Below are 27,642 nucleotides of genomic sequence, written 5' to 3' on the forward strand. Positions count from 1 at the left end.
CGATAACATCAGACAAGTAACAGGAATGCAAAGGAGTTGGCAATTCGACAGCAAAGCTCCAGCAACACACGGCTAAATTCAGGTTCTTTACGTGCTGCACGTATAGCCATGCTTCTATCCATCCAAAGGTTAGGAGCTTTGTATACATTTGTTAAGGGCTATATATAAACAGGTTTTTAAAATAGGGACTTAACAATTCTGTAAGTGGGTTAAATTGCTCTTTGAAGACACTCACTGCTTTCCATTGGTAACTGGGGGAGCCTACAGATGTAATTTAGACAAGGTACCAAACTGCATGCAGTAGAAACTAAATTAGATGAATCCTGATATTGGCAAATAATTAGGAAATGCTAGGGCTCTTGCTACAGGAAGAAGAAATGTCAACCTTGCAAAACTAGCATCTTACTCTAAAACTGAATCGTTTGGCACACTGATAAAATCCCTTGCAAGATGTTGCTATGGAGACTAAGGAGTTTGGTTTTGTCATGGATTAGAAACAGATTAAAGAAAAGAAACAAAGAGTTAGACTAAATATTGACTTTCAGTGGGGAGAAATATTAATGGTACGTGACCCAGGATACATATTAGGACAAGTTTTTAAATACATTAACTGACAACCTGGAAAATGAAGAGTAAGTATTACATAAAAATGTGATCTTTTTACATTGTCATGATTAAACAGGATGCAATAAAGCAAAATTTTGTATAAATGAAATACATTATAATGCCTCGTGGAAGAAGACAGAAAGGTCTAATACACTTACAAAGTATTTGAGTAAAAACAGCTGCTCACTGAACAACTGTGCTCAGCAAAATTTAAAATGATACCAAATGAAGATGAACAAACAATTTAAAAAATATAAAGCCCCAACACTCAATACAAGTCAAACTATAAAAAAAACTTCTGCATAAATGAAAGTTTTAAAGGCCATATACAATTACAACACTTCATTAATGGATAATGTGCTTTCAAAATGAACTCATCACCAATTATTTTATTACTTTTCCATAACCAAGAAACTATTAAGGTCAGACTCATTAAAAAAAAAAAAAAAAACAAAGTGAAAAGATGAGGTGTCAAAGGCAATGAATTTAAATTAAAATCTCTATTTAAGTTCATGTCTATTTCCACTCCCAAATGAGGAAACACAGAAACCTAGGTTAAAATTGGAAGTGAGAAGGTGTGCAACTACAGAGCAATTCTGTTAAGCAAATCTTTGGAGCAGAAGACATGGCCACCTGTGCTGTTGGTAGTACATGAAACAAAGAAAAATAGCATTACTAGATGGAGCACCACAAAAATCCCCATGCAAACAACTAAGTTAAATGCCAAGAATGTAGTGACTCTAAAACCAGCATCAGTACCTACAGGACTAGCCATATATCCAATGAACCAGCTTAACTGAAAAGTGAGTTGTTGATCAGGATTTGGCATCAAATCTGGTATTAGCTAGTGAAGCAATTAAAATGACACATAAGGAGAAATCCTCCAAAAAGTACTGTTGGGGTAAACAGATAAGGAGCTAGCTCCTCAAAATGTACATCTTGAGGATGTACATTTTAAAAATTATTAACTATTAATCAAATATCATTATTAAATATGATTTATTTTTTATAATTATTAAATAATTATAATTTTACATATTAAATATAATATATAGAATTGTAAATTTTATGAATAAAATGATAAAATTTATTAGTTTATATTGAGTATTATTTATTAATGTTAAATATGAATTATTAAAATATTGCTAAGAAATAAACATAGTGACTCAGTCACTACAAATGGTTAGCTCAGGTATTCCATTACTTGGCACACTAGTTGCCTGGATGCAGTTTTTCTCCACAGCTGACAAACGCTAAAAATACACAACTTCATATATTAATGCAGTCATTTTAAATGTATGCAAAATCCAAAGTTTCTTTTAAACTCAAGAGTTTTATCTACATACTCTAGGATTCCTTTTTCTCTCAGTGACATTACTTTACAGCACAAATTCTGGTGGACAAGCATGATGCGACCTGATGGGTTCCCTTTTGGTAACTTGTCTAACTGGCACACTGGGCTGCTTTAATAAGGGCAGGGGGAAGGAATTATCCCCTTCTGTTTGACACTCACTGGTGGGAAGACAGATTCACTACCTCCACTCCTGCAGTACAGGAGAGACACCGTGACAAAATGAAACAAATCCAATGAGAGGTCATTAAAATCAGTGGGGATTGAAAAGCAATCTCTCCACAGAAGGGGTGCAGGAAAGAGAGCCAGACTCTTCTCAGAGGTGCTCAGTGAAAGGACAGGAGGTGATACCCACAAGCTCCAATAAGAGAAAATACAACTAGACATAAGAGAACTATTTTTTCAAGGAGAGTGGTTCAACATCAGTATAAAAGCAAGTCCAAGGGAGAGGTGTTGTGCTAAGTCAACCCAGGCAGTTAGAGCTTGACAAGTCACTGAAAAACTTGGTCAACTTTGCAGTTTGATCTGCTTTGACCAGGGATTTTAACTAGAACTCCAGGGTTCTTTCCAATGTGAACTATTAAATAAATATTAAATAAATTTAGTAAGGAAACCTTATTTTCAATTCAGGAATTCTTACTGAGGCTAAGTGACAGGTGCTAGATGTGCAATTACCTTTTAATTGTAAGAGGACCAAATTTTCATGTAAACTGTTACGACCTTGAAGTTAAATGGAAAGCACTTGCAGAAATAATTGTGAGTGCAGTTTTAAAGACCCATACAGAAAAATATGGTTTAGTGTGTCTGAACACACGAAGAACTTGTGTTATTCTAACATAACCTGCAGTATAAAATAAATATACCTGCATTATAAAAAAAGCTTTTGAACATTTCTCAATGAAATGACAAGATTCAATTCAAATGAAATATACTAATATTATCTCTTAAGAAAGAGTTGCACATTAAAGAGGCACAATATAGAAAAGCTTAACATCAGCAGACCACAACGTGATCTTTGAAACAAAATGCTCTGGAACTAAAGAAACTTCATTTATTTTGCAAAAATATGCAAGGGCTGTGTTGCACAGCTGCCTTCTGCCCACAGATCCCACTAAGAGCAATGTACACTGGTTATAAGAGAACAAAGCAGGATTACTTTGAGGAAGGACTTAAAATCTATTAATAATCTGACAGGTGAAACCTAAATTTGCATAGGGATGTACTGATTGCTACTAAGAGGAGATATGTGCCATTGACAAAACATACTCAATGTGCACTATTTAAACATAATGTTTAGATTTTAGGTTACTTTAATATCATTTTTCATTTACTGATTCTGTGTGGAGTTTAAAATCTACTCCTGTCCCACAATTACATTACAGTTACATTGACATGTTTATATAATTTTCATAAATAAAACGTATTATCCAGAGATGATATAACTTCATTCCAGCTCTGTCTCTGTAGAGCAATGCAATTGCAAGCAAAATTACAAGCAATGATGTAGTAAATGAAGATTATTCTATACTTCATTTATCTATATGATACTTCCCAAAGTATCATGTCCATATAGATTTTGCAAAAAAGTAACATTAAATATTCTGCAATAGCAAAGCAATAGGTAAAATGCTGCAACTAGCTGTAAACCATCTGAAACATTACTTTCAATGAAAAAAATTGATATACATAGCAATGACTGCAAGTGGCTATAGCTAGAAAACAGGACCATTTCTTTTGGTTTTCCCCCAAAAATCAATTCAATAGTTCATTTATCACTACTTAGAGCCCGTGAATAACATGTTCTGCTTCAGTACATAGGTACGCTGACTTGTGAGATTCAGTTATTTAGTTTCTGTATTTTTATTTTATTTTTAATCATAATCCTTCCAAGGCTGACACTAGTATTTTCTAACATCACGTCAAACACCACTACTGTAGGCCTGGAATTTGTTTGTCCTTGTTTTGCCTCATGCATTTGGCATTTAGATGTATGCAAAATTCTAATAGACTCCACGCCTACTATGGCTTTATTTTTCAAAAAAGCTATTTAACTGAAGTCCTGAAAGAGTCAAATGTTCTACAGATGTTAATGGCCCGAGGCCAGCAAATGCCTTCTAGTTTAAAGTCAGATTCAATACACTGCTTTTACACAGTAAGGTTTTCATTTCTTGTGCCCCTCTCAAATTTCTTGCAATGCCATTTCCTTTTTCAAATTAAATGTAAAATTACTTACTCTGCTGTTAATCAAGATCTGTTAAATTGGTTATATCCAGTGTTTATAGCAATTACTTTGTAAGCTAAAAGCTCTGTATGGCATATTGTTGTTCCTCATGTATGCACTCAGAATTCAGAATTTCTTTTGCCTGTCACTCCACTTTAACTGTTCATCAGCTCTTAGAAGAATCCAATGCCACATCAGCATTTAAACTTCAATCATCAGTATTTTTGCAGTGAGTAATGGAGTTTACACACTGGCAGCCATAAATCACACCTTCAAATTTGATTTTGTATCGACATTTTTAACCCCCTAATTTAAGCCTGATCTGAAATGCATCTTTTGAGGAATAGTCCTGAAGGTTATTTTAACAGATTAGTGCATTTGGGTGGGCCAGGAGTTATGGGGGAGATAAGAGAATCAATTAAAATCAGGACCATGCACCAACAGTTGCAGAGTTTGAACTAATCCACACTCCTCAATCTAATACACTACAGTGAGACTCCAACAGCAACAGTATAACTTGTGCTATCCCATGAGTAGAGCAAAAGAAAGACAAGGCAAAGGAAGCCTTTGTGCTTGTTTGTAACAGAAACCACAGTCTCTGATCCTGCCAAGCCTGAGAGAGGAAGAGAAAGATATGAAAAACAATAATAGAAAAAGCAATCACAGAAATTACAAATGTGAGACTACTACTCCTGTTCTTCTGGAGAAGAGTGCTGTGGGGCAAATGTTTATAATGATAACTTAGCTTTACAAAATGTTAAAATAACAAATTCATTTAAGGAACAAAAAGTACACTGTGCATTCCCCAAGAAGAACTAAATGAATCACATAACTCAGAGGAAAAGAAGGGGTGAGGGTTAAAGTAATTTTCTGACCTTCTCATTCTTGGTTGTTCTAAAAGACAACGCAGATTATGGTTCAACTGTGACAGCTCAGGACGTGCATAAATTCAGCTATGCCAGCAGCAGCACTGGATAGGCTATCTGCATTCACCAAGGCCCTATATTAAGCCTTTAAGTAGGCGAATTTAATAAATTTACAGTAGGATTCTCCAAACTGTTTATGGTGGTTATCAGCACCAGAGGCAATGGCACCACAGCTATGATTGCAGAAAGCTCCTACTGGGAAACATGTTGCTGTCTTTGAAGATTCATGGTCTAGAAAAATCACTCACAATTGTCACCTCTTAAGAAAAGGCATTTCTTAAAGGAAATTGCTAAACTCGGTCACCTTCTACTATCAAATTTACTCTATTTGACCTATCAAACCTCCAGACATGCAGTCAGCTCAATAAAGATTCTGTTTAAAATCCTTAACACTGACAAAAAACATCTTCTGGCTAAAAGCAGAAGACAACATAGAAGACATTAGAAAAGATAACAGAAAAACATATGCTCTGCACAGAAGCGGAACAAGAAGAAATTGTATTTGTAGCACAGATCTCCATGTACAGAAAAGACAGCAGCAACCCACTTATTGCTCCTTGAGTGCCTGAAGGGACGGTCAATGATAGGGGTAGGTAATACAGACACATCACTGTCCAAGCCCAACAGTCTTTAATCGGTAAATAAAGCCTTTCCTTTCTATCTGGAAGAAAAGATAAACTCCTCTATAATCATGGCTCTATTCAACCAACCTCAGCTAAGCTGTACTTTCAAATATATTCAGGTTCTGTGCTGGGGAAAGACACTAGATGGGAAAAACAGGTGGGATATACATCATAAACTACTTTACTATGAATTAGACAATACTGTCACAAAAGGCTTCTGCAGCTTTCAGTGAACTTATTAGTCCGACTGCAAAGAATTGCCACCATCAGAGAGAGCTTTAGTAAAAAGGTAATTTTAAAACATTGGTTTGTTGGAGGTTGTATTTTTGGAGATTGCTAAACAATCTCTACTTTCACCAAAACTAAAATAAAGTATTTGGGAGAATACAAAGAGATGCTATAAAGATATAAGAAGATATATATACATATGTTATATCTAAACCTTGTTTCTATACGTACACTCTGCAGAAAAAGCAGCTTAGTTTCTTGGATATTGTACAACTGATCATCCACAGATCTTCCAAGGGGAGGGGAACCACAAAATTTTAAAATGGTTGTCTTTAAATTTCAAGTACAGTAATCACTTCATGTAGTGATTTTGGAGAAGCTTGTGAAGAGGAGTAATTCAGATGAGTAGTATTAATCCTTTTCTTGTAAGAGAGTCATGCATGCAGGGGCTCAGTTTCTGTTTTCATTTATTTAGCTGCAGGAACATGCTATAACTTAAAAACTGTTGGTTCAGACTACAGTATAGTAACACACTACCTTTACACCTAAGCCACCAAACAACATGGGTCTGTGAATATCAGAATTCATTTCTATTTTAGACAAAGTTCCTAATTTAAACAAACCATGTTCATTGCGTAGGATTAAAAAAATGGTGAGAAAAAACCCAACAGCTTCCCCACCCTCCGGCTACATACTCTTTTTATAAGTGCTTCATCAGAAAGTTTATTACCTGAGTGCTGATAGATCTGGTTCCATCTGTTGCTTCTACAGTCAAGTTGTAATTTGATTTCTGTTCTGCATCAAGAGGTCTTGCAACAATGATAGTTCCTGTGCCCTTGTCCACATCAAATCGACTGTCATAGTTACCACCTTGTTCAGGAAATTGTGAGAGGGAGAAGTTAATAAAATGCATTATTGTATCATCGTTTTTATGTATGATCATGTTCTGTCTTCCAATGCTTAATGAAGGTGGAAATATACATACATATATTTATACATACATTTAGTTTAAATACTTTAGGTTTTTTTCCTGGCAACATGATATGCTGCTAATAGATATTTAAGACTGAGTAGTTTTGGACAAAGCTGACTTGCCCAGCTCATGGAAAGTCAGCAGGGACATTCTTATTAGCAAGATTCTCTACTTATAAAAAAAAAAAAAAACAACAAAACCACAGAATTTAATGATTCCATACAGCAGGAAATTGAGAATTACTGCATCAAATGCAATAGTTTCTTTTGGGTAGATTATCAGCTAATAAGTGAAAAACATACTTTTTATCAAAACACATTAAAATTCCATTTGACATACAGTCAAATTTTTGTCATTTGGAGCAGAATACATATTATTATATTCATATGTGGTTATAGATAAGGCTGAAAAAGCTGCAGTACCTCTAAAGGATTATCATCTTAATGTTGAGCATCTAAGGAATTTACTATCTCAGTCTTACTGAGATAGAATAGTGCTAAATGTTTAAATGTCCAATGTTTAAATATGGTCAAGTTCCTTTTCTGAAGCAAATTATCTTAATTTCCCTTGTGAAACTTTCAAATTACTCTTTGAAATATAGTTAAATAACTGTGTAGATCAATAGCTACACTCAGTTGTTTAAACATTTAATTGATCATCATCTTGCCAATGGAGTAGACTGCCCTGAGAATGCAATGTCCATTAAGTCCAAATACTATTAGTGATGATGAATACTGCCATTTAACTACAATTGCTTTAGACCTCTCAATAAACTGCCTAAAATGGAAGAATCAATTCTTATTTTGGTCAAGCCAGTGCTAGATATGGCAAACCAATTTTTCCTAATTATGGGCATGTGTTTTTCTAATTATATTTTACAAGGCTAGCAGATAGCATTCAGATATAATCTGAGTGCTTTTTTTTCCTTTAACAAGATTATACATGCTAAGCTTTGCAAATCACTAAATGCGTTTTATGAAAAACCAAGCTTAGAAGTGAGAGGGTGAAGTTCCAAAGGTTGCAAATTTGAACTTAGTCCAAGAAAAAAAAACAGTAAATACTGAAATGAGTCCCCATTCACATGTAAAAAGGATTTCACCTTTAGAAGGTTCCACTGCATGACAAACATATCAGTTTAGGAAAGATGGGCTGGATTCTGCTTCACTGGATTTGAGATATTTGGTAATGACCAACATCACATAATTTTTCTAGTTCAATTGAAAGCCAACTCCTCTTACTGGCCCAGCAGCAGTTTCTGAATCACTCAAATGGATAGAAACTGGACATCAAGAAAGGCAGCAGCTTTTTTCTTAACAGATGAATTTTTTTAATGGCCTTTGAGTAGTATGTCAGTTTTAGAAGGTGAATCTAGTTTTTCCTTTTCTATCTGTCAGGCAAAACGATTTTCTCAGATGTCTCAATGAAGTTCTCTACATTTTAAGGGAAGAGTAAAGTGAATGAGCATGAATTGGTTCAGTCAGTTTTCCTGACACAAGGACAAGCTCTCTAACCAATATTTTTCCCTTCCTTACCAAGAAAATCACCAGGGCCTTGCTTATATTTGTAGTAGCAGTGATATCTGGTAATCCGCTGAAGCAGAACTCAACCCAAACTTCTGCATCTAGTACACTGGAAGTGTAACAGCAACAATTTTGGCCAAAGCCAAAACTGGATGCTCAGAATTGATGCTGTATAAATGTAATGATGACAAAACAAAACAAAAACGAACCTGTCACAAATGCAACCGTGAGCACTTTGATTTCCGAAGGGTTAATAAAATAAATAGTTTATAAATGTACGCTTTCATTTCAGATCTCATAATCTGGTAATAAATTATGTGATCTCAGCAGATACCTTCTGCTGTACAGTTCTGGTCACAAGCCATCTGTAAGATGTAAAATACTTCACTAGCAAGCTTGTCTCCTGGCTCAGCCAAAAAGAAAGAAAGCATGGAAAGCAAGCACAGAACACAAAGGAAAGCTGTCAATCAAATTCATTCATGCTATTAGAAACAGTAAAAGAGGGTGGTAAAGTGACCACCTGTAAGAGCAGCCCATAACTTCACAATATGATCATATATCAAATTTTCCAAAACACTTTTACTAAGAAAACCGTCAAAATAAAATGGTTTATTTAACAATGCTTGGACAAGTTATGCTCTTTCCCCATGGAGTTTTCTGTATAAGTCTTTCTAAAAAGAGCAGGAAAAGATCATTCATTTTCTGCATTAGGCATACAATAAAAATATGTAAATGTCCAACTGTGCTGCATACTTAGAAGGAGCAGATCAAAATAATACTATCAATTAGAATTCTATTCAGATGTACACACTGTTCACAGTGCATAACAATTGAGGCACTCTAAGAACAATAGGAAAGTACATCCTCAATTTAATTAACAAATTTTGCTAATAAAAGGCTCCAGAAAAAAATCACTGCTGTACTGTGTTCAGATTCCAAGAAACCTCTGAGGCCTATTCTATCTACTCTCTGTCATCTCCATGAACTGCTCACCTTTCTCTGACAATGTCACTTTCTTAACCTTCCCTTTAATGGACTCATTTCATTCCACAGATATTTGTTTGCTATGGATTCCCTAATTTGAATTGGAGTACACAATACCTTCTCATTTTTCCTGCTCACTTATTTTTATACTTTCTGCTTTTCTACTCCCACATCCCTGAGTGTGTTTGGGAGAACAATGAAAGAGCAGCCTCAGTTCCAAAATATATCGAATGCAGAACTTTGCTCCTATGAGAATGCGAGAAAGCATCCTCAACTTTTTAGTCCCTCTAGAGAGTTGTACAGATCTAGGTTTGTCTAAACACCAACACTTTTTATCAATTATAATCTATTTGGACAGGAACTTATTTTTTCAAGAATACATTTAAAAGAACCATTTAAAAATTATATTGTAATTCTGTAAGTATTTAATGCATTGGCAATGATTATCACTATCATCACAGATTGTTCATGCACGAAGCATGATTTTAGGGAAGAATTGTATCTGTTTGCATGTGCTTGAAAATTTTTTGAAATTTGGCATTTGTATATTCCTGCTACTTGTGTTAGTTTTATAAACTTTATTTTTAACTGCTGCTGTTCTCAGTACACCTCAGGAAATACATACCAGCAAAACAGATGTTTAAAATACTTAAATTTTTGAGAAATAAATTAAAATAATAAATAAATTAAGTTAAAATATGCTCTTCCCAGCAGCTTAACATCATAATAATGGCTAAAGTTTTCAGTAGTAACCAAGATGAAAAAGATCCTTCTCTTGTGAATGTAGTAGAAAAATCACAAATCTATCAAAAATCTGGCAGACTGAGAGAAAGAGTTCACTTAAGACTAGAAGCAGTTCATTACAAGGCACCTCTCCTGAAACAAAGCTATGCCATTCTCCTTGATTGATACACACTTAGCACACAACAGAACTTGGTTTTACTATCAGCTATGCAGTGAACACTCTGTGTATTACTGGTGCTCATAAGTCTAGTGACTAAGTCTGAACTTGAAAAAAGTACTATTAATTTTGTTACCATGACATCAACATGTAGTCATATTACTGGTTAGAAATCCCCTTTCAACAGTAGAGGTTAAGATATGATTTAGTAGAAAGAATATGTACAAGAAGAAGATTGCTGGGGTTAGGAACATTGCAAGCTTTCCTTTTAGTACTGAATCAAAGGACAGCAAACTGAGAAGCAGCCCAGAGGAGAAGAAATCCATGTGAACAGTAAAATTTCTTTTTGAGCGTACTACCCCGCTTTGCAGAAAACTAGCCTCTTACTTCCTTTCCTATCATACAGTCTATGAGATTGACTTCATTAGTTTTCATTGAAGTGACTCAATATTCAGAAATCAATTTTAAAACTGTAACACAGCAGATATTTTGCAACTTAATTTTAATCTTTGATACAGAGTGGCATTGATAAAAATGAAATAATTTTGACTTATAAAATCTGCATTTGCATTTAAAGAGTGTCAAAGCCTTGCATTATTTATTTGAAGAGTGATTAAAATCAAGCTGCAATGAGCCCTCCAGTATCTCAGACTCCATGCATTTGTTTCTAATAATAAAGGCCCTTAAGGCATCCTTACCCGTTATGTCAAACCAAAGTGGTGTTCCAAGAGGTTCAACAGCTATTACACCAATCATGTGAGCAACTGGGTCACTTTCCATCACAGTAAAAGAAAAAAATGATTCCTCAAAATAAATAGGCTCTGTGGGTGGGACAGGCTTTGGAATCCATTCTATGTGAAGCCGCGTAGTCGAAGATTTTTGTGGGCGACCATTATCTACAGCTTTAATCTGCAAAACAGACACATCTTTTAGGCTACAGGATCACATAAATCATTATGTCACATAAATAGAAAGCAGTAATAAGCTCAAAGCATGTTTGCTCGTGTGAGATATTTCCAAAAAGGTTAAGTGTCTCTCAAAGTGCCACTTGCCCTTCATTATCTGGGCAGCAAATGGAGAAAAAGTATGCAGCACCTGATAGCAGCACAAACTGTTACCATAAATTCACTTTTATTTTGCTTTCTTCCTGAAGGTGAGTCAAACTGACTGCTTATGTTCCCTCATCACATAAATTATCTGCCAAGTTCTGGGATAGAACGGCAGTTTTAATACACAATACAAATCTCAAATAATCCCTCAATAAAAACCAAACAAACACACAAAACAATACTTCTGGATTTGTAGAAGCTTTCTTCCTTCAGATACTGCAGTCACTCACCTGCCAGCTGCAGAATAAGAAATGAACAGATAAAAGAACACATTACATATTCATGATATACAGGATTTTCACTCACTGAAAGGATATCGTAGTCCCTTGCTGCAGAAAACTTCTTTGATGAAACCACTCCAGTTTTTGGTTCAATAAAGAATTTGCCATGTTCATCACCATCTTCAATGCTGTAGGAGATCTCTGCATTGGGGCCTTCATCTTTATCTGCAGCAATAACTCGATAGATTGGCTCTCTCCTGGCAGTTCTCTCTCGCTCAGGCTTACCACGCTCCGGAAGCCGAATTTTGTAGAATTTTTGCAAGAATTGAGGCTTGTTGTCATTCTCATCTAAGACCTTCACAATCACCCGTGCAATTGTTGATTTTGCAGGAGTACCGTTGTCTGTTACTGTTACCTGTTTTTATTAACAAGGGTAAAGTTAGACGTCAAACTTGGTCCTTCCAACAACAATGCTCCTCCCTAAATGAGGCTTTCCTACAGCTGCCTAAACAACTGTACAGTTATCCCCTAACTTCAGTTAAAGCACTTGCCTAAAACTATTTAGTGAGTATTTACAAAACGTACTCAAAAGTATATTCAGCTATTATCCTAATATTTTGACACATTTAATGCAACATGAAATGCAAATATTCATGCTCATCTCTAACAGATGGTGATTTCCACATATTTGAATATCTGTTCCCTTTAGGACTTGTAATGGAACACCACCACATACCTTTCAATTCACAAAAAAAAACCCAACCACACCCAATGAGAGAATCAAAGCATATCCCAAATGAGGATATTACAAGGTGAATAGGATAATATGTCAATTAACATAAAATTAGCATTGCCCTGAACCAAGCAAACAACAAAGGCAAATTTGAGAAACATCTATTTGATTTGAATGCAACATCAGTTTTGAAGGCATTACAGACAACCAAGAGTATACTAAGATATGAGAGAATAACATGAAGCTAACCTAAAATAACTGCATAAGAAAGTGTGAGTTGGAACTCAAAAAACACAAACTGGAAATAAAACCATGGGGCACATTAGTTACTATTATGTAAGCAGAAGTTCAATCAAAGATCAAATTTAATACTAAAAAGGAATAAAACCACCAACTCATCTGGTCAACATCTCAATGCTCAATTAATTAACTTAGCACTTGGGTCTGTCCACCATTCTGTGCATTTCTGGGTCTCTTTCCAACCTATTATCAGAATTGTAAACATAAAACTAACACATAGGAAAACTGCTACTTTAGGCTAGGCTGTCAGTATTGCTCTGTAGTTAGGAGCTCTTCTGTCACATACTTCACAGACTTTTAGTTAAAACTTTAGCAACCAGTTGGGATTCAAAATTAACAAAGAACAGAGAATTATAAATTACACCAGCAGGCAACAAACAATGTTCCAAACTAAAGAGCAATGAGCTTAAACTGCTATTTTATACAGAATGATGAAAGCAGGAGGATTTAGGCACCGTTACGTGACATTGTAATCCTAAAAATAAACTTTCTGAGTTCTGTACATGTTAGCTTAAGGTTATAAAGTTAAGCTTAAATTAGCATGACTGTAAGCAGACAACTGCCCATAACATTACACTGTGAGTGTGACTTCTGGCATAAGTTTTGGCCCAGAACAAGTAGCACACACACATGTTGTTTAGCTGCAGCCTGAGAATTCACACAATTCAGACACAATTTTCAACATGTGGTCACCCTGTCCCAGGGATAGGGTGTAAGCAGTCAAAGCCATATGGGCTGTGTTGCCTCAGGATCAGAAAACAATCCACAGCTTATTTTATTTACTGAATAAAGCTAATTTAAAAAATACAGTATAATATATAGAGAAGTATAAATCATGATTTACCAATTTTACAACCAATATAGAAATAAGACATAATGGACATGAAGTGCTTTGGGAAACTGAGACAACCTGATCTGAGGAGACAAATTTGAAAAGAGAATTATATAATTACTTTAAAATATACAGGAATATTATGTCTAGTACTATATCAGATTTGCCATTTAATTAATTTTGTTACTATTACTTCTAGAAACACACTGCAGAAGAAATTCTGCCCCACTGCTACTTAGGTACAAAGCTGATACAGAAATTAAAATAATGATAAAAAAATTGGTCCAACAGCTGCATTAATCCAGCTCACAATGCACCAAAGGGATACAAAAGGCCCAGCTAGACTGCACATATACTGCAATTATGCAAAGGGATAGTTTGTGCTATCAGGGAATAGATACATTAATCTCCATGTCTCTGCAGTCATTTGTCTGCTATTGGAACACCTTTCTACGGATTTCACAAGTTTAGAGTAAGTCTAGAGGTGCTTCTCTGTCTTTAACATTAATTTGGCCAACTCCCATTGCAGTTTTTTATCTGTCATCCAGGACAAGAGGCACAATAAACATTCCAGATAAATCTTAGGACATAAGGATCACTGTGAATATTAAGTCTTCATTACAGGAGAAGTACCACACCATTACACTGCTTGATAACATTGTGAAACTGGATGACAAAGTTCTCTATGTGTTTTCCTTTCAGGTTGTTTGACACAGAATGACAAAAGCTCTTAAATAAACTCCAGGCAATTAATTAAATGCAGTTAAATAAAAGCATTATGTCACAAGTTTCATGCTCTTGGATTCGGGCTCTGCAATGCATGTCTTGCAACTGATGAGACTGGTAAACATGTTATGCAGAAAAATAAGGCTACTCACATACTATCCTTTTGTGTTCTCTGTATTACAAAAACATTCTGCACTTCTTTTGCAGAAGCCTATACTCAGCAAAAGTTAGGCTGAAATAGCTATTCCAATAATTACACAGGGAGATAAAAAGAGGAATCACACTCCTTTTAACAATCATGCCTTTGTACCATTTGAATGTAAATCTTTGTTTTGAGATACAGAAAAAAAAATTGCATTCAATCTGTACCTTTACTCTTTTTTAGCAAAAAAGCCTCAAGACACAGTTTTTATAAGATAGGTGGTTATCTGCATTGCAACATAATGAACACAGGAGGAAATTACTTCTGAAATCCAGTTTTTCAAATTCTTCATGGCAAACTTAATTCTCTGTAAAAGAGCAATGAACTTACAGTCACTGTTTTTGGCAATCTAAATAAATTATTTACCTCCAGTATGTGCTCTCCCTGCTGCTCTCGATCTAGTTTTCTGGATGTGGTTGTAATTAGCCCTGCAAATGTAAGAGAATAATTAATCAGATCCTTCAAGAAAATCATCTGAATGAAGGTTAGGTTAAATCAGCAGTTACTGGTATCCTCAATATCAATTTCTTCTTAGGTGGCCACTTCCATTTTTGTAGAATTTATGCTTTCATTAAGGGAAGGGGTGAGGGGTTTCCAATCCTCAAAAGCTGTGAAAATATTCTTTGCAATCTGAAAACTAAGCTGTTTTAAAACTTAAGACAAACACAGTTCAGTGTTCCAACATATCTGTGTGTGTTATGTTTCTGACAAAATAATGAATGCAACTCTCCCACATGAAATCTTGTTTTCAAATGCCTTTTTCAAAGGGTGCTGAGGGACATTATCTGAATTAATTACCTTCCTCTTGTGGAGAAACACCTATTTGTAATATTAGTGATAAAGGCAAAAGAAGGATAACCTGAAGAGATGCAATAATAATAGAAAAAATAGAGCAATTTGTTCACTTAATTTCACAATGACAAGCAGCCAAACAGTTGCTGTTGACAATAGCAGAGAAGAACCACAAGTTTTTGATGCATGATGTTACATTTTATCACAAGACTTTGATACACTCCTGATGCAAGGTTAGGAAGGCATGATGGTTTTTCTTTAAATGAAGGAAATCAAAGAGTAAGAAGTAACAAAAAGACACTGAAACTTAATACAGAAGGATCTTATTTGAATTCATTCTCCCTAACAGCTGGTTCAGAATTTTAACTATTGAGTTTCACAAAAAGTAAACTTGCTCAACTCTGAGTTATAGCAGAATGATTTGCTATTGGGGAGTTAACTGTGCAATGGGTGCAACCACATGAGAATTCAGTTTCTTTACTGCACAAAAGCAAAGAAAGACATTAACATTTTCAGAGGTACAAGTTGGCCCCACAAATACCATTGCTGTGTTCACATGGGACTGAGCCTGTGCTAGTAAATCTTGCTAGACCCAACCTGGGCTTTCATGAAGCAAACTCCAAGGTTTGGATTTGCCCATCTTAAGCAACTACTGAGCAAAGCATCCCTTATTCTCTGAAGCAGCAACACAGAGGAAAATGCAATGTCAGAAGACATTTTATGCAACTATCTCAGCTTTTGATAGTGAGAGGAAAGCATTGCCACCTTGATCCTTAATTGTCAAACTGGAAAACAGAAAAGCAATTACCCAATGAAGAATGAAATAGATCAAAATACAAGTGGCATACTTCATGTTCCATTTTCTAACTACAGAGTAAGTTTTTTATTAATATGATCTTATATAAGGAAAATTAAAATTCACTTAAAAAATTTTCAAAGCTTGTCTGCTACAATAAAAAAGCCTTCAATTTTCTCTCGGCTGATAAAGAGCAGAGTTTAAAAGAGAAAGGCCAAGAGAAACAGGATTGTATACCACAGGTGCATAGCTGCTCAGTGCTTCTGACAAAAACAGCTGTAGTCTACTTATATCAACAAAACAGACAGCCTACACTAAATAATATGAAAAAAAACCTATATAAGGTGATATTACAGCTGTCAAATGTTCAAACAACTATCCTGCAAAAAACAGACAGTGCAAATAACAGCTGTTCCAATTATGGTCAAATCTGCCCTTGTTTTTCCTGCAATTTTGTTTGCCATCATATCAAATGTATTATTTATCTAGTATTCTTGACAATGATATGTCATCTTCTCCTGCTTTACATTTTTATGCTTTTACAGCACATAGAAGATATGTTTGCTATTGTTAGGAGATATCTTTTGGTATTATGAAGTAATTGTCCTTTGTTACAAAGAAAGGGGGAATGAAAATTAAAACATACAAAACCCTAAAAGAAACAAACCAAACTACAAGGAAAAAAGTTGCATTATTACTGTGAATTTAGGAAGGGGTAAGGGAAGAAAGAGAATATGATGTGACAGTTGTCTATTAACCTTCTTGAGGTAATATTTTCACATGGATATTACAGAGCTGTGAACAATGACAACTGAAAATATTTATTGTCACATATTCTAAAAAGCTTTACTTTTCTGCCCAAGTCTAGATAACACATTTTCTTTTCACAGGCACTATGGGAACCAGAATAGGACTGTTAATTGGAAGGGCACAAGTGGCACAGCTGCCACCTCATCTGCTTCCTTCCAGCAAAGAGACTTGCAGGTGAGAAACACAAGTTCTCCAAAAACCTCTTTCTACTGAGTACCTCTGTAAAAAGCCAGCACGAGCCCTCCCATGAAGCATTAATCTCAAGGCTCACCACAGTTACATGAGAAAAGGGTAGACTGCAGCATAGCCACTAAAGGCTTTGTTGAACTACTGTTGGACAGCTGAGTTGAAAATGGGGAAAACCTAAAAAAAACACAAGAAAAATAAAGCAACCTAGCAGAAATACCTCATGATGCTTGCATTTCCCTGAATATTCAATAGTTAGCCTACATCCTCTGACAATAATAAGACTCCATCTCTCACAGCAGCAGCAAGTAGAGGATTACATGAGATCAGAAAAATGGCACGTTTCAATAGCTTCCTATCCATTTTATTTTTCATCAAGAGCCATGAAGACGGGAGCCACTCCTAAGGATGGCAATTAATACTTGGAGAAAACCAAATATCAATCAAAAGACCGTTCAAAAGCTTTTGCTTTAAGCACTCAAAACAAAATTCTACCATGTACCACTACTTTACACACTAATGATTCTTAAAGGAAGTTTTGCTCCAGATAAAATTCCTGCTAATGAAGCTGGTCAATACAACGCAAATAGGTAAGCAGAAAAATATCCAGCAAGAACAAAATATACATGCTTTGATCTGTTAAAACTTCCAGTCTTTTCAGCCAAGCATGCCACACTTCTGTTAAAACACTTCAGACCAATAACAGAAGGGCTTAGTCTTCACCATATATATCCTGTATATTCAGCAGAAACTAATGCCAACAAAGGAAATGTAACACTTCTGGATTTAGAATCACATACACATGCATGACATTCTTTTTATTTAACTCTTTACTGCTAGACACTTTCCTAAGTGCAAATTTAGCTTCAGTGAAGCGTCTCGCTTCAGCTTAAGACTATAAAAGGTTTGATTATTGCAATCACTACATTTTTCTATTTTTGCCAGGTTTTTCTATATTACAGAATGTTTAATGCTGCACCAACAGATTTTATCCATTGTTGAAGAGCTTTCCTGAACTACCGCTGTGATAATAAGGTCAAGTGCTCCTATGCACTGCAACTGCCTGTTAAGAGGGTTGGGGACAATCACTGGACCTAATGTAAGTTAGCTCCCTGCAACAAAAGTCACCACTCTGCTCTGTTCCTATGTTTTTTTAGATGGAACTCCTTCTATTTTCTGTAACACTTTGTATATATATCCTTGCTGTGCCCCTCCCTCTACAAAAATAAATTCATGATCACATTTTTGCACATGCCACATCCCCAAAGGAGTGGCAAGTAAAATATTTCAATTAAGCTCTGAAGAAGTCTGTAAAACATTCAGTTTTGAAATCTTTGTCATGAGGTGGGGAGAATGTGTTTATTACTGAATGAAATAACAGCATGTGTGAGAAACGGGTCACTTGTGACAAACCATTCTATTTCAAAGCAAAACTGACTCAGAGCATTGTTTTGTAGTCATATTCCTGCATTTTGCTTCTGCCTCCTTTTATCAGCTCCCCTCTCCCAAAACCAACAGGAACAATAAGCTCCAGTAAGGTACATCACTGACTATTATTTCACCTGAAATCAATGTCACTATGGCAAGATAGGTCAAGCATTCTTGAGAAATGCAAGTTCAAAAAAACATTTCTAAGATAATGAGGAAATGGTATCTCTAGTGAATTGGTGCCATTTTTGTATTTAGTAATATTTAAAAACTTGCCTCATCAGAAACATTTTCAGAACAGCAGCTTAATAATTTAGAGAGTCTTTAGATAAATCATAGCTGCTCTGCCTCACTAGCTGGAGAGTGACTAGAATCAACTGAAACTAACTGTAAACATCTGTAACACACAAAACAAAATGCACAAGTAGCAAATACAACTCTATTCCCTCTTCATTCCTTATCTGAGTTTACATTCTGGGGATACCTGCTGTCTATTAGATATCTACCCAAAAACTAAGAGAATCACAGCTGCATTCAGATAAAACTTACTTTGGATTTCTATTTTAAATAACAGCAAAACAAATATATAGAAATGCAACTGCAGTGTACAATTATGTAAATCTGAATAAAACTCTACATTTGGAGTAGAAATTAGCACCAGAGATCAGATATTGGCAGGGATTTATTTCACATTGGTTCCCAGCTACATCACGCTATTTCTGTTTCTGAAGACTAACACATCAACAATTTTCATTCAATGCCAAAATGACAATATCCTTAAAAAAACATAGAATATTAGGTGGGCATTGTGTTAAGAATTACCTAGTTATCTTTATGTCATGGATGATCTCAGTGATGAAAGAAGTGGCATCAGAAAAAGTGGTCTTTGCAAGGGGAGGAGGAAGGCTCAAAGTTTCCATTTTGCTGTGTATACATCATGCATCCCCATGCATTTGTGCTTTCACAAATACCTGCAGACTTTCCAACTGCACATTCAGATTGAGAGGATGAAGATTCTGGAGATGGGAGGGAGTTTGCCTGTTAGACATGGCTAACCCCCACAATGAACCAAAAGACTAAAGCAGATGCCAAGTGTACTATGCTGCCTCCAATGAGTTCAAACTGATAGGCTTGATTTGAATTAGTATAACACTATTTGCATTGCAGCATACAAAAATAAATTCAGTTTCTCTGATCTTTGAATGCATTGGCATTGAAGAATTAAGGAAGCAGCTACAAATTTTTTTATCACTAACTTCAACAGATACAGGTCATAAACTACATATGAGGGAGGACATATTTGGTCACCGTGGCTTTGTCCTCTGTGTCAAATGCAAACCATAACTAACCAGCAGAAATGGATGCTCTGGATTGCATCATTCAATTAACGCTTAAACTCTCAGTCATGATTACTGCAACTTAGTCAATTATTATTTTATAATAATAATAAGTAATTATTATATTTATTCCCCCATTTCAACCTCCAAACCAACAAGTTACTAGTGAATGTTAAAGGGTTTTCTTTTTTTAACATATTGTTATGCCTTCAGATCTGTTTACAAGGTCTTAATATGTAAATCAGTTTAAGATTTGAAGGAAGCATGGATTTTAAATTCACACATGGCTGTAATGGTAATCATGTTAACTACTGCATAACACAGCCCAAAAGCACTGAGCAAATTACAGCAAATATTCTGTAAATTGAACACCAATTCTGTCTCTTCAAGTGATAGAGATACTGTCTCACTTCAAGGCAGGGTTTCCTACTAATCTTTGTCATTTAAGTAGTAGTATATTATATCCAATTCAAGACAGAGGAATATATCTTTCTTTTGTATGACAGACTAAGAAGTTCACAGAAATCAGCAGTTTCCTCCTCACAGAAGTACTAGGTGTGATCAAATCATGTCTCAAACATGTCTCATAATACAGTGAGTGTAAGTCTCACTGTCTGAAAGATCTCTTATGAGATCATTTTAAACTTCTTCTGATATCTCAGCACTTTCCAAAATACAAAGAAAATAACTGATAAAACAATAATCCGTGATTATTTCATCACTTGACACATAAAGACGACTTTTTATTCAGTCTTCTTTCAACTGCTTAAAGGTTAACTGTGTTTTACACGTAACTTACCATACAATCAATGACCATCAGAAAAGGCCCACACTTTCTTTCTGAAGATGTTCAGATAAGTTTTTGGGAAGACTACAGTCAAACCTTGTTTTCTACATAAGCCAAAAATCCTCTTCATAACCAAACCAAATGAACAGGTTAATAAAAGCAGGTCAATAAAAATGAATAGCAGAGGATTGAAGAAGAGATCCCAGCTTTGCAGCTGGCAAAAAATAAGCTGTCTTATGAGCCATGTAATGACTAATGATGACTATTATAAGCTACAAAGTCTAACATATCACCACTGTCCTACATCACCATGAAGGCAGACTGCTGAGTTAAAAAAGAAACAACATAGTGCTAACAAGCTATCATACTGGGGCAAATATATCATAAAGAAACTGAACTTTGGTTTACATAGTCTTAAAGATAATTCCTTAGCAATTTCACTTGTTTTTCATTCCTAAACTCTTCCTTGTTCTACACACCTTAATAACTGCCATCGAAACCAGCAACAGAATTGTCACCAGTAAGTTTCTAATGCTGAAATATGATTGTAAATATACAGTCCCAAGAGAAACTAGGATTATAATTTAAAAGCACCTTAAATGGCTGCAAATGCCTCTTCTGCTCAAGTACAACACTTAAAAGCAATCATTACTGTTCTTTCAACAAAGATCTCAAAAATAGTACCACTTTTCAAGAAGAATTGAGAGCCTGGGTTCCTCTTTCCATTCTCCTAGCCATATACCCTCTTCTTTCGTTCTGCTGTTGTTTGCTTGCTCTCTGGCCTCTTGAATTTTACCTTTTTTTTGCTATGCAGTTCTTTAGGTAGAACAAAGATTCATTCTGCCTAGCAGAGTGCACAGCCTGTGGCTAGAAGACTTTTCTGGATAGTCTAAATGCACTTTTGGGGCTAAAAGATCTTTCTTCTACTTTATATATAAACTTCCTGATGAGGGTAATTACACACAAATGAGATACAATACCCTAGCTTTAAAAAAATTAAAAAGGAAACTTACTGCAGTACACTCTGATAAGTCACTGCTCCCTTTTTGTTAAGTATAGCATGATGGCACTCAACTAGTACAGTCTTTGACAGTTTTGGTGCCTTTTCCCCTTCAATTCCCATGTATAGCCATTAAAGCAAAAGCTAACAGGACACTCCCACAGTGTACAGACACCTAAGTAAACTCCAGACAGAAAAGTCTGAAACACATTAAGAACTACATTCTGTTTGCTCTTCAGATCACCTTTTCTTTTTACTTAGATATTTCCTTATTCCTGTTTCAAATGCTAGTGCATATGCTCCAGATTTCATCCACAAAAAACATTGTTGGCACATTTGTCCCAGATGAACACTTCTTGCCCTTTGAATAGTACTCCATGAAAAGTCAGGCAATAATTGAGATCTCAGTCCTACCCAAGTCAGTACTGCATCAAACAAGGGTAACACCCTGTCCATAGGGGTGTATTTGTGCAGCACATTTACTGAAGTACAGTAATATCACAGAATATGCTGAGTTGGAAGGGACACAAAGGGATCATCAAGTCCAGCTCAGTGTTTATGAGCTTGCTGCTTGTTACCAAGACAGACTGTAAGCTTTGTATATAGGATCAGAAAGTATGGCTAATATTTCATACCATGAGGCACCATGTTTATCTGTAGCCAGGCAATTTAACTACTCAATCCTACTACTATAAAGTATAAACTATAACTGCAAGGTGCACATCTTTAGTTGAGTCACTTACGTGAACTATTTTAACAGCATCCTGGAATTTGCTGAGCAGAATACTCATTAATCATATTTGTGATCTGAGCATGAAGCAAAGACAAGCAACTCTCCAAAGATTATTTATGTACAGCATAAGGAAAAAAAATAGTTTACATAAACAGCTAAGCCATCCAATATGACGAACACGGTACAACTTCAATTTCAACTAGATTTCAAATTAAGTGTAAAATTAGTGTTTATTGATCATAGAACTGTAGAAAATTCCACAAATGTATCTGACTAAAAGTAAACCATGTAGTTTTGTATACTCTAATTAGTCACTGACTACATTATTTTTAGTCTGGATTTACTAACAGTTTTTCTTTTTCCATAGAGATGTAAGAGAACAAATAAAATAAATAAATAAAGCCTGAACACCACCACCTAACATCTAAAAGAAGTGCTCTCTACATAAATGTTTTCGAGTAATTTTAAGAAGAGCTGCCTCTATTATAGCAAAATTTCTACATTTGCAGATACTCTCTAAATAGTGTAGAGTGAGTGGATATGAAAATATTATTAGAAATTTCAGATATTAACTTGTTTTCCCAATTACAAAAAAGACCTAGCACTTCAAGTGCTTTTAAAAAGACAAATCAAAGTAGCTTTTTGCAGAATTAAACTCTTTTTAAAAACATTTGGGCTAATTCTGGTTACATTTTCAGTAAAGAAGAAAATCTGCTCTAGAGACAGTATAATCAAATACTTTACTTTCTCTGCCTGTCACAGGTAAACACTTGGGCTGCTACATACACATCAAGCTGTGTGACATAAATGAACAATAATTGAGCCTGGCATAGCTTACCAGCTACAGAAGTTACATGAAAGAATTCAACATTTTGATCTTTATTTAATTTTAAATCCCATAAGCGTGCAATATACTAACACTGGTTTTATCCAAGTTCCAAAAGATTACGTCAATTGGGATTAAAACCCACAAGTAGTTAAACAACAAAGATTTCCTTTGTTAAAATGAAGGCAATACTACTCTGTGGTCACTGACCCTTCATTTCCTCACTAAGTAATTCTCCAGTGTTATCGGAAACCCATGGAAGTTGTTTGCAGCTGTACCCATTTCCCGTTTCACTTCGGTCTCCAAACCAGACAGACCAACAGACAGACACACACACACACTCTCCATTAAAGGTTACTGTGTAAAATGCACAGGATACAGTTATGTTCTGAAATGGGCAATTACCCAAAGCTTCTGCTGAATTCCCCTACTAATATTCTTATCTAAATGGGCTATCTCCTACACCATAGGATTACTAATTTCCTCAAAGGTACGTCCATAATATTCTCATAATAAATACCAAACTGCTTCCTATATAAATTAATATAGCTTTACAACACTCCCAAGTAATTAGGTCACACAGTTATTTCTATTTTACACCTGTAAAACCTAAGTATGCAAAAAATAACAACTCAAAATTTATTTGGGCATTCTCCTGTCCAGGTTGTGAACCCAAGTCTAGTTTTCAGAGGTATGCATCACTTTCATACCAGGTTTCATTAAAAGCGTAGAAAGCTATGATCAGCATTTCTGCCAATCTGAAACAAAATGTTTATATGGCGCAATATTCATTACCTCTCTTCCTCATTTCCTCAGCTTAAATTTCTGAGGTAAGGCATGACTTGTCAAGAAAGTGTTTTATTGCCACCCAGCCCTGATTCCCTCCCCAAGCCAAATCTGGTTGGCACAACAAATGTAACAGAAGTCCTAGGGAAGTGGAAGGAAGCATACCAATTGGGCAAAAGTTCAGAAATTATTTCTAGCCTGAATATATGTGCAAGGTAATACGAAAAGATTCTAAGGGCCCTATATGGATACCTGGTTAGGATTCAATTCTCTTGCTTAGTAATGCTAGAGAGAGCTGGAACTCCTTTCTCTAAGCAAATGCAGATTTTGCCCTTCTAGTGTGCATGCTGCACTTATAAAGCAATATAACCTTCTTCCAGGCACCTTAACTCAGCAATCTTTGAGATATTAATCATACAGAGCCTGTAACACTGAGCAGCAGCCATATTTAAAAAACATGGCATAGCAAAACTATTTCATCCATGTAGAAACTGATACAGAGTTTAGGGAATTTGGTGAGCTTTTTTTGTTAAGAGAGAATTCAGTCTAACGTCTAGTTCTACAGCAATTTAGGAAGCTCTCCCTAGCTCTTCAATTTCCATGTTTTACATATGACTTGCTGAGTAATTGTTAGTCATTTAAAAGTTAATACCTTTCTTCTAATTTCAAATGATATTTCCCATCCCACAATTTAAAAAGTCAAGCTAGAAGAAAAATATGAAATGGGAAACAATGATAGGAAAAGAATTTGGTTGACAATGTCATTCTGGGGAACTGTCAGCACACATTTTAAATTGGGGAGCTTGTTTGCAAACCACCCTTACAATTCTTACTGGGTGCAACAAAAAGCTCCTATTTCATTCATGGCCTACCCTCCCCAGACAGAAAGAAATTAAATGGTTTGACTGAATGCTTTTAGTAAAATTAATACAATAACTCTTTTCAAGAGGAACTAACAGATCAGTTTCTAAATACATAATTTCTAAATCCAAATAGATTAGAAATTATAAAATCATAATTCATCGCCTCATAAATGTACACTTATATGCAATGGAATCATCAGCTACTACCTGTAGATACCATACTAATTATCTGTTCCACTTTCTCTAAGAAAGCAATCCTGCTATCAAGTGTCATCCTCCCAACACTTCTCAAAAGCAAAAAAGCAAATTAAGACATTTTAACATGAAAGGCACAAAGACGAGGAAAACCAAATTTTTCTACTCAATAGTACTGTGTTCACGTAAAATAGAAACATTGAGTAGTTTACTCCAAGCATTAAAATAATCAATTGTATTTTGTAAATATAGACATGGAGCTTACATCTATGATACGTGAAACTTTTCAGTTCTACAAGTACCCAAATAGCTCACAAGCAAACAAAATACATCTGCGAAAAACAGAAATAGTACTAAAGCACTATCATACGCACCATATGTATTACGTGTGCTTATAAAAGCATTGTACATGTATTTTCAGCTCCAAGGCACCAATCTCAGAACTTGTTTACTGCTATATAATCCTCTGCTGTACATGAGTGTTGGTAAATGTGCAAATCTTTTCTGAGCCTCAGTGCAATAGCTCTAGTGTTAAGTGCTGAGATTAACCACAGAGTCCCAGGACATGTGTTCAGAACAGCCACCAAATCGTGCAACTTCAACTCTTTCCACCTCAATGTATTAACATGAGTTGCAACTTTTCCACTTTGTCAATTACTTCTGTATTTAATTACAAGCTATGTTGCAAGAAGTTCAGCAGATATAAAGTAGTTATCATAATCTGCAGGTTTGTCTACAGTTGTGCTCAGATCGAGCATGGAAATTGCGGAATTAAGTCTCTGTTCTCCTTCTTTCTGGCTAATAATATTATGACAACTATTTTTATTCTGGACAGCTGGACAGCTCATATGTACAGCACTTTCTTTTCATTGCATGGAAACTCCAAAGGTAAACAAAATGTTACTTCATTTGCTTTCGTGAAAGACCAAATATATGTGAAAAGATTACAAAATGTCCTGTGATGTACCTTGCTATATATCCTGTTCCAAGAAGTGAAATAGCATGTGAAGAAAAACTTAGCAGTGTTTCCTTAAGTTATTTTATAATTATTTGAAATATAAAAGACATTTTTAAGTGTCAGTGAAGATTTACTGAAGGAGGTACTTGGAAACATATTGCAGTAAGAAGCATCAAATACTACGTAAGCCAGTAGCATTTCTGAGAAACTAATCAGTCAGTCAATAGTTCTTGTCATGAAAAGAAATCTCTTCTTTTTGTGAATAATGAAGTATATCCTACAAAGATCCACATCAGCAAGTTTCTAAAAATTCAGGACTATTGCATTAAGACACAGACATTTCAGTCTGGAGCCCACAAAGTTCTAGAAATGCATTAGCTACATCAGGAGAACAGAATGCAGCGTTTCACTTGATACATGTTATGTGTAGGTTGTTTCTATTTATAATCTGTATTACTACTATGTGTGGGAATTTCAGCCATGGACCACAGTACCATAGCATTAAATTTTATAAAGAGAAAGGAAACAATGGATCCTTGACCAGGAGAAGAGATAATAACACATTACCACCTGAGCTGTATTTTAATAGTCACCACATGTTTTAAGAATCCCAACACTAGCTTTTAGTTGACTTGAACTGAATGCCATTACAGTCCTCAATTCACCTTTGGGGATGATAACAGCAGATATTAAACTCATACTGTCACTTTCAATGTTTCAACAGGATACAGTTAAAAAGATTTGATTAATATTCCAGCCCCATCTCCCCTGTGGTTGGAAAGGAAACTGGGGGCCCTGGGGAAGGTTTCTCTTCCTTGGACAAATACCTTACAGTGTGATAACTTCACAGGGCACAACAAGGATAATATACACACATAAGCAACCAAGACAAGACTTGATCTCTCCAATTCTAGTCAAATGTACTCTTCAGCTAAGCCCTCTTTTAAGTGATTGGGAAGATAAAATGCACTGCATTATAACTAGAACAATAACCAGTGTCTTTTAAAGTTTTTTCAACTCCTTAACATGTCAATTCTATTGAAAACACTTTCACACCAAGTAAGATCTATTCAGATTAAATATTTTCAATATCTAATAGACAGAAGAGAGACTTGAGAACTTAAGAACTTGATAATCTTAGTCAAAACCCAACCCCTGCGTTAGTGCCCGCTGCAGACTAACAGTTTCAAACTGGTCATGTACAGGATAGGCAGTATGTCCCATTAGAGCACACGAAATGGGAAGACAATATATATATGAGTTAGCTTTTTAATATCCATTGAATTATTTGAGTGCACTCTAGGAACAAGTTTCCCTTCTCTGCTCTGCCCACCTTTTTCCTTTCACTATGTTTAAGATGTCTGTCTAGAAGCATGTCTATCTAGCATTACAATTTTAACAGTAATAGACACCAGAGAAGGGTGGCATGAATGGCACATGATAGGTGAACACCTAAGCCTGGGCCTTTAATTATATTGAAGGGAAAAAAAAAATTTCTTCAGCTGAATGTAAATCAGAGGGAGATTCTTTTATTCACAGTGCTTGTGTTCTGAAATATAATGATTTAATTATTTCCAGTTGCTCTTTTGCTTTTTATTCTTTAACACCGAACTGAGGATTGTGGATTGAACTGCTTGCTTCTAGTGTATGCATGCCACAATAGAGGCAGGTAAGAAGCTCACTTGACAG

At 35.4% G+C, this 27,642-nt stretch overlaps 1 protein-coding gene across 1 annotated transcript in view; it reads right to left on the minus strand.

Moving 5' to 3' along the window:
• Positions 1-27,642, minus strand: part of FAT1 (FAT atypical cadherin 1) — a 100,958-nt gene that overhangs the window by 35,658 nt on the left and 37,658 nt on the right. Inside the window, exons 4-8 of the mRNA XM_036381828.2 lie at positions 14,823-14,884; positions 11,749-12,078; positions 11,032-11,242; positions 8,783-8,851; positions 6,686-6,825 (exon numbers count right to left, since the gene is read on the minus strand). Of these exons, the coding sequence (XP_036237721.1) occupies positions 6,686-6,825; positions 8,783-8,851; positions 11,032-11,242; positions 11,749-12,078; positions 14,823-14,884 (812 nt within the window). The remainder of the gene's footprint in view (positions 1-6,685; positions 6,826-8,782; positions 8,852-11,031; positions 11,243-11,748; positions 12,079-14,822; positions 14,885-27,642) is intronic.

Source organism: Molothrus ater, chromosome 4 (genome assembly GCF_012460135.2).
Source record: "Molothrus ater isolate BHLD 08-10-18 breed brown headed cowbird chromosome 4, BPBGC_Mater_1.1, whole genome shotgun sequence".
Classification (NCBI taxonomy): domain Eukaryota; kingdom Metazoa; phylum Chordata; class Aves; order Passeriformes; family Icteridae; genus Molothrus; species Molothrus ater.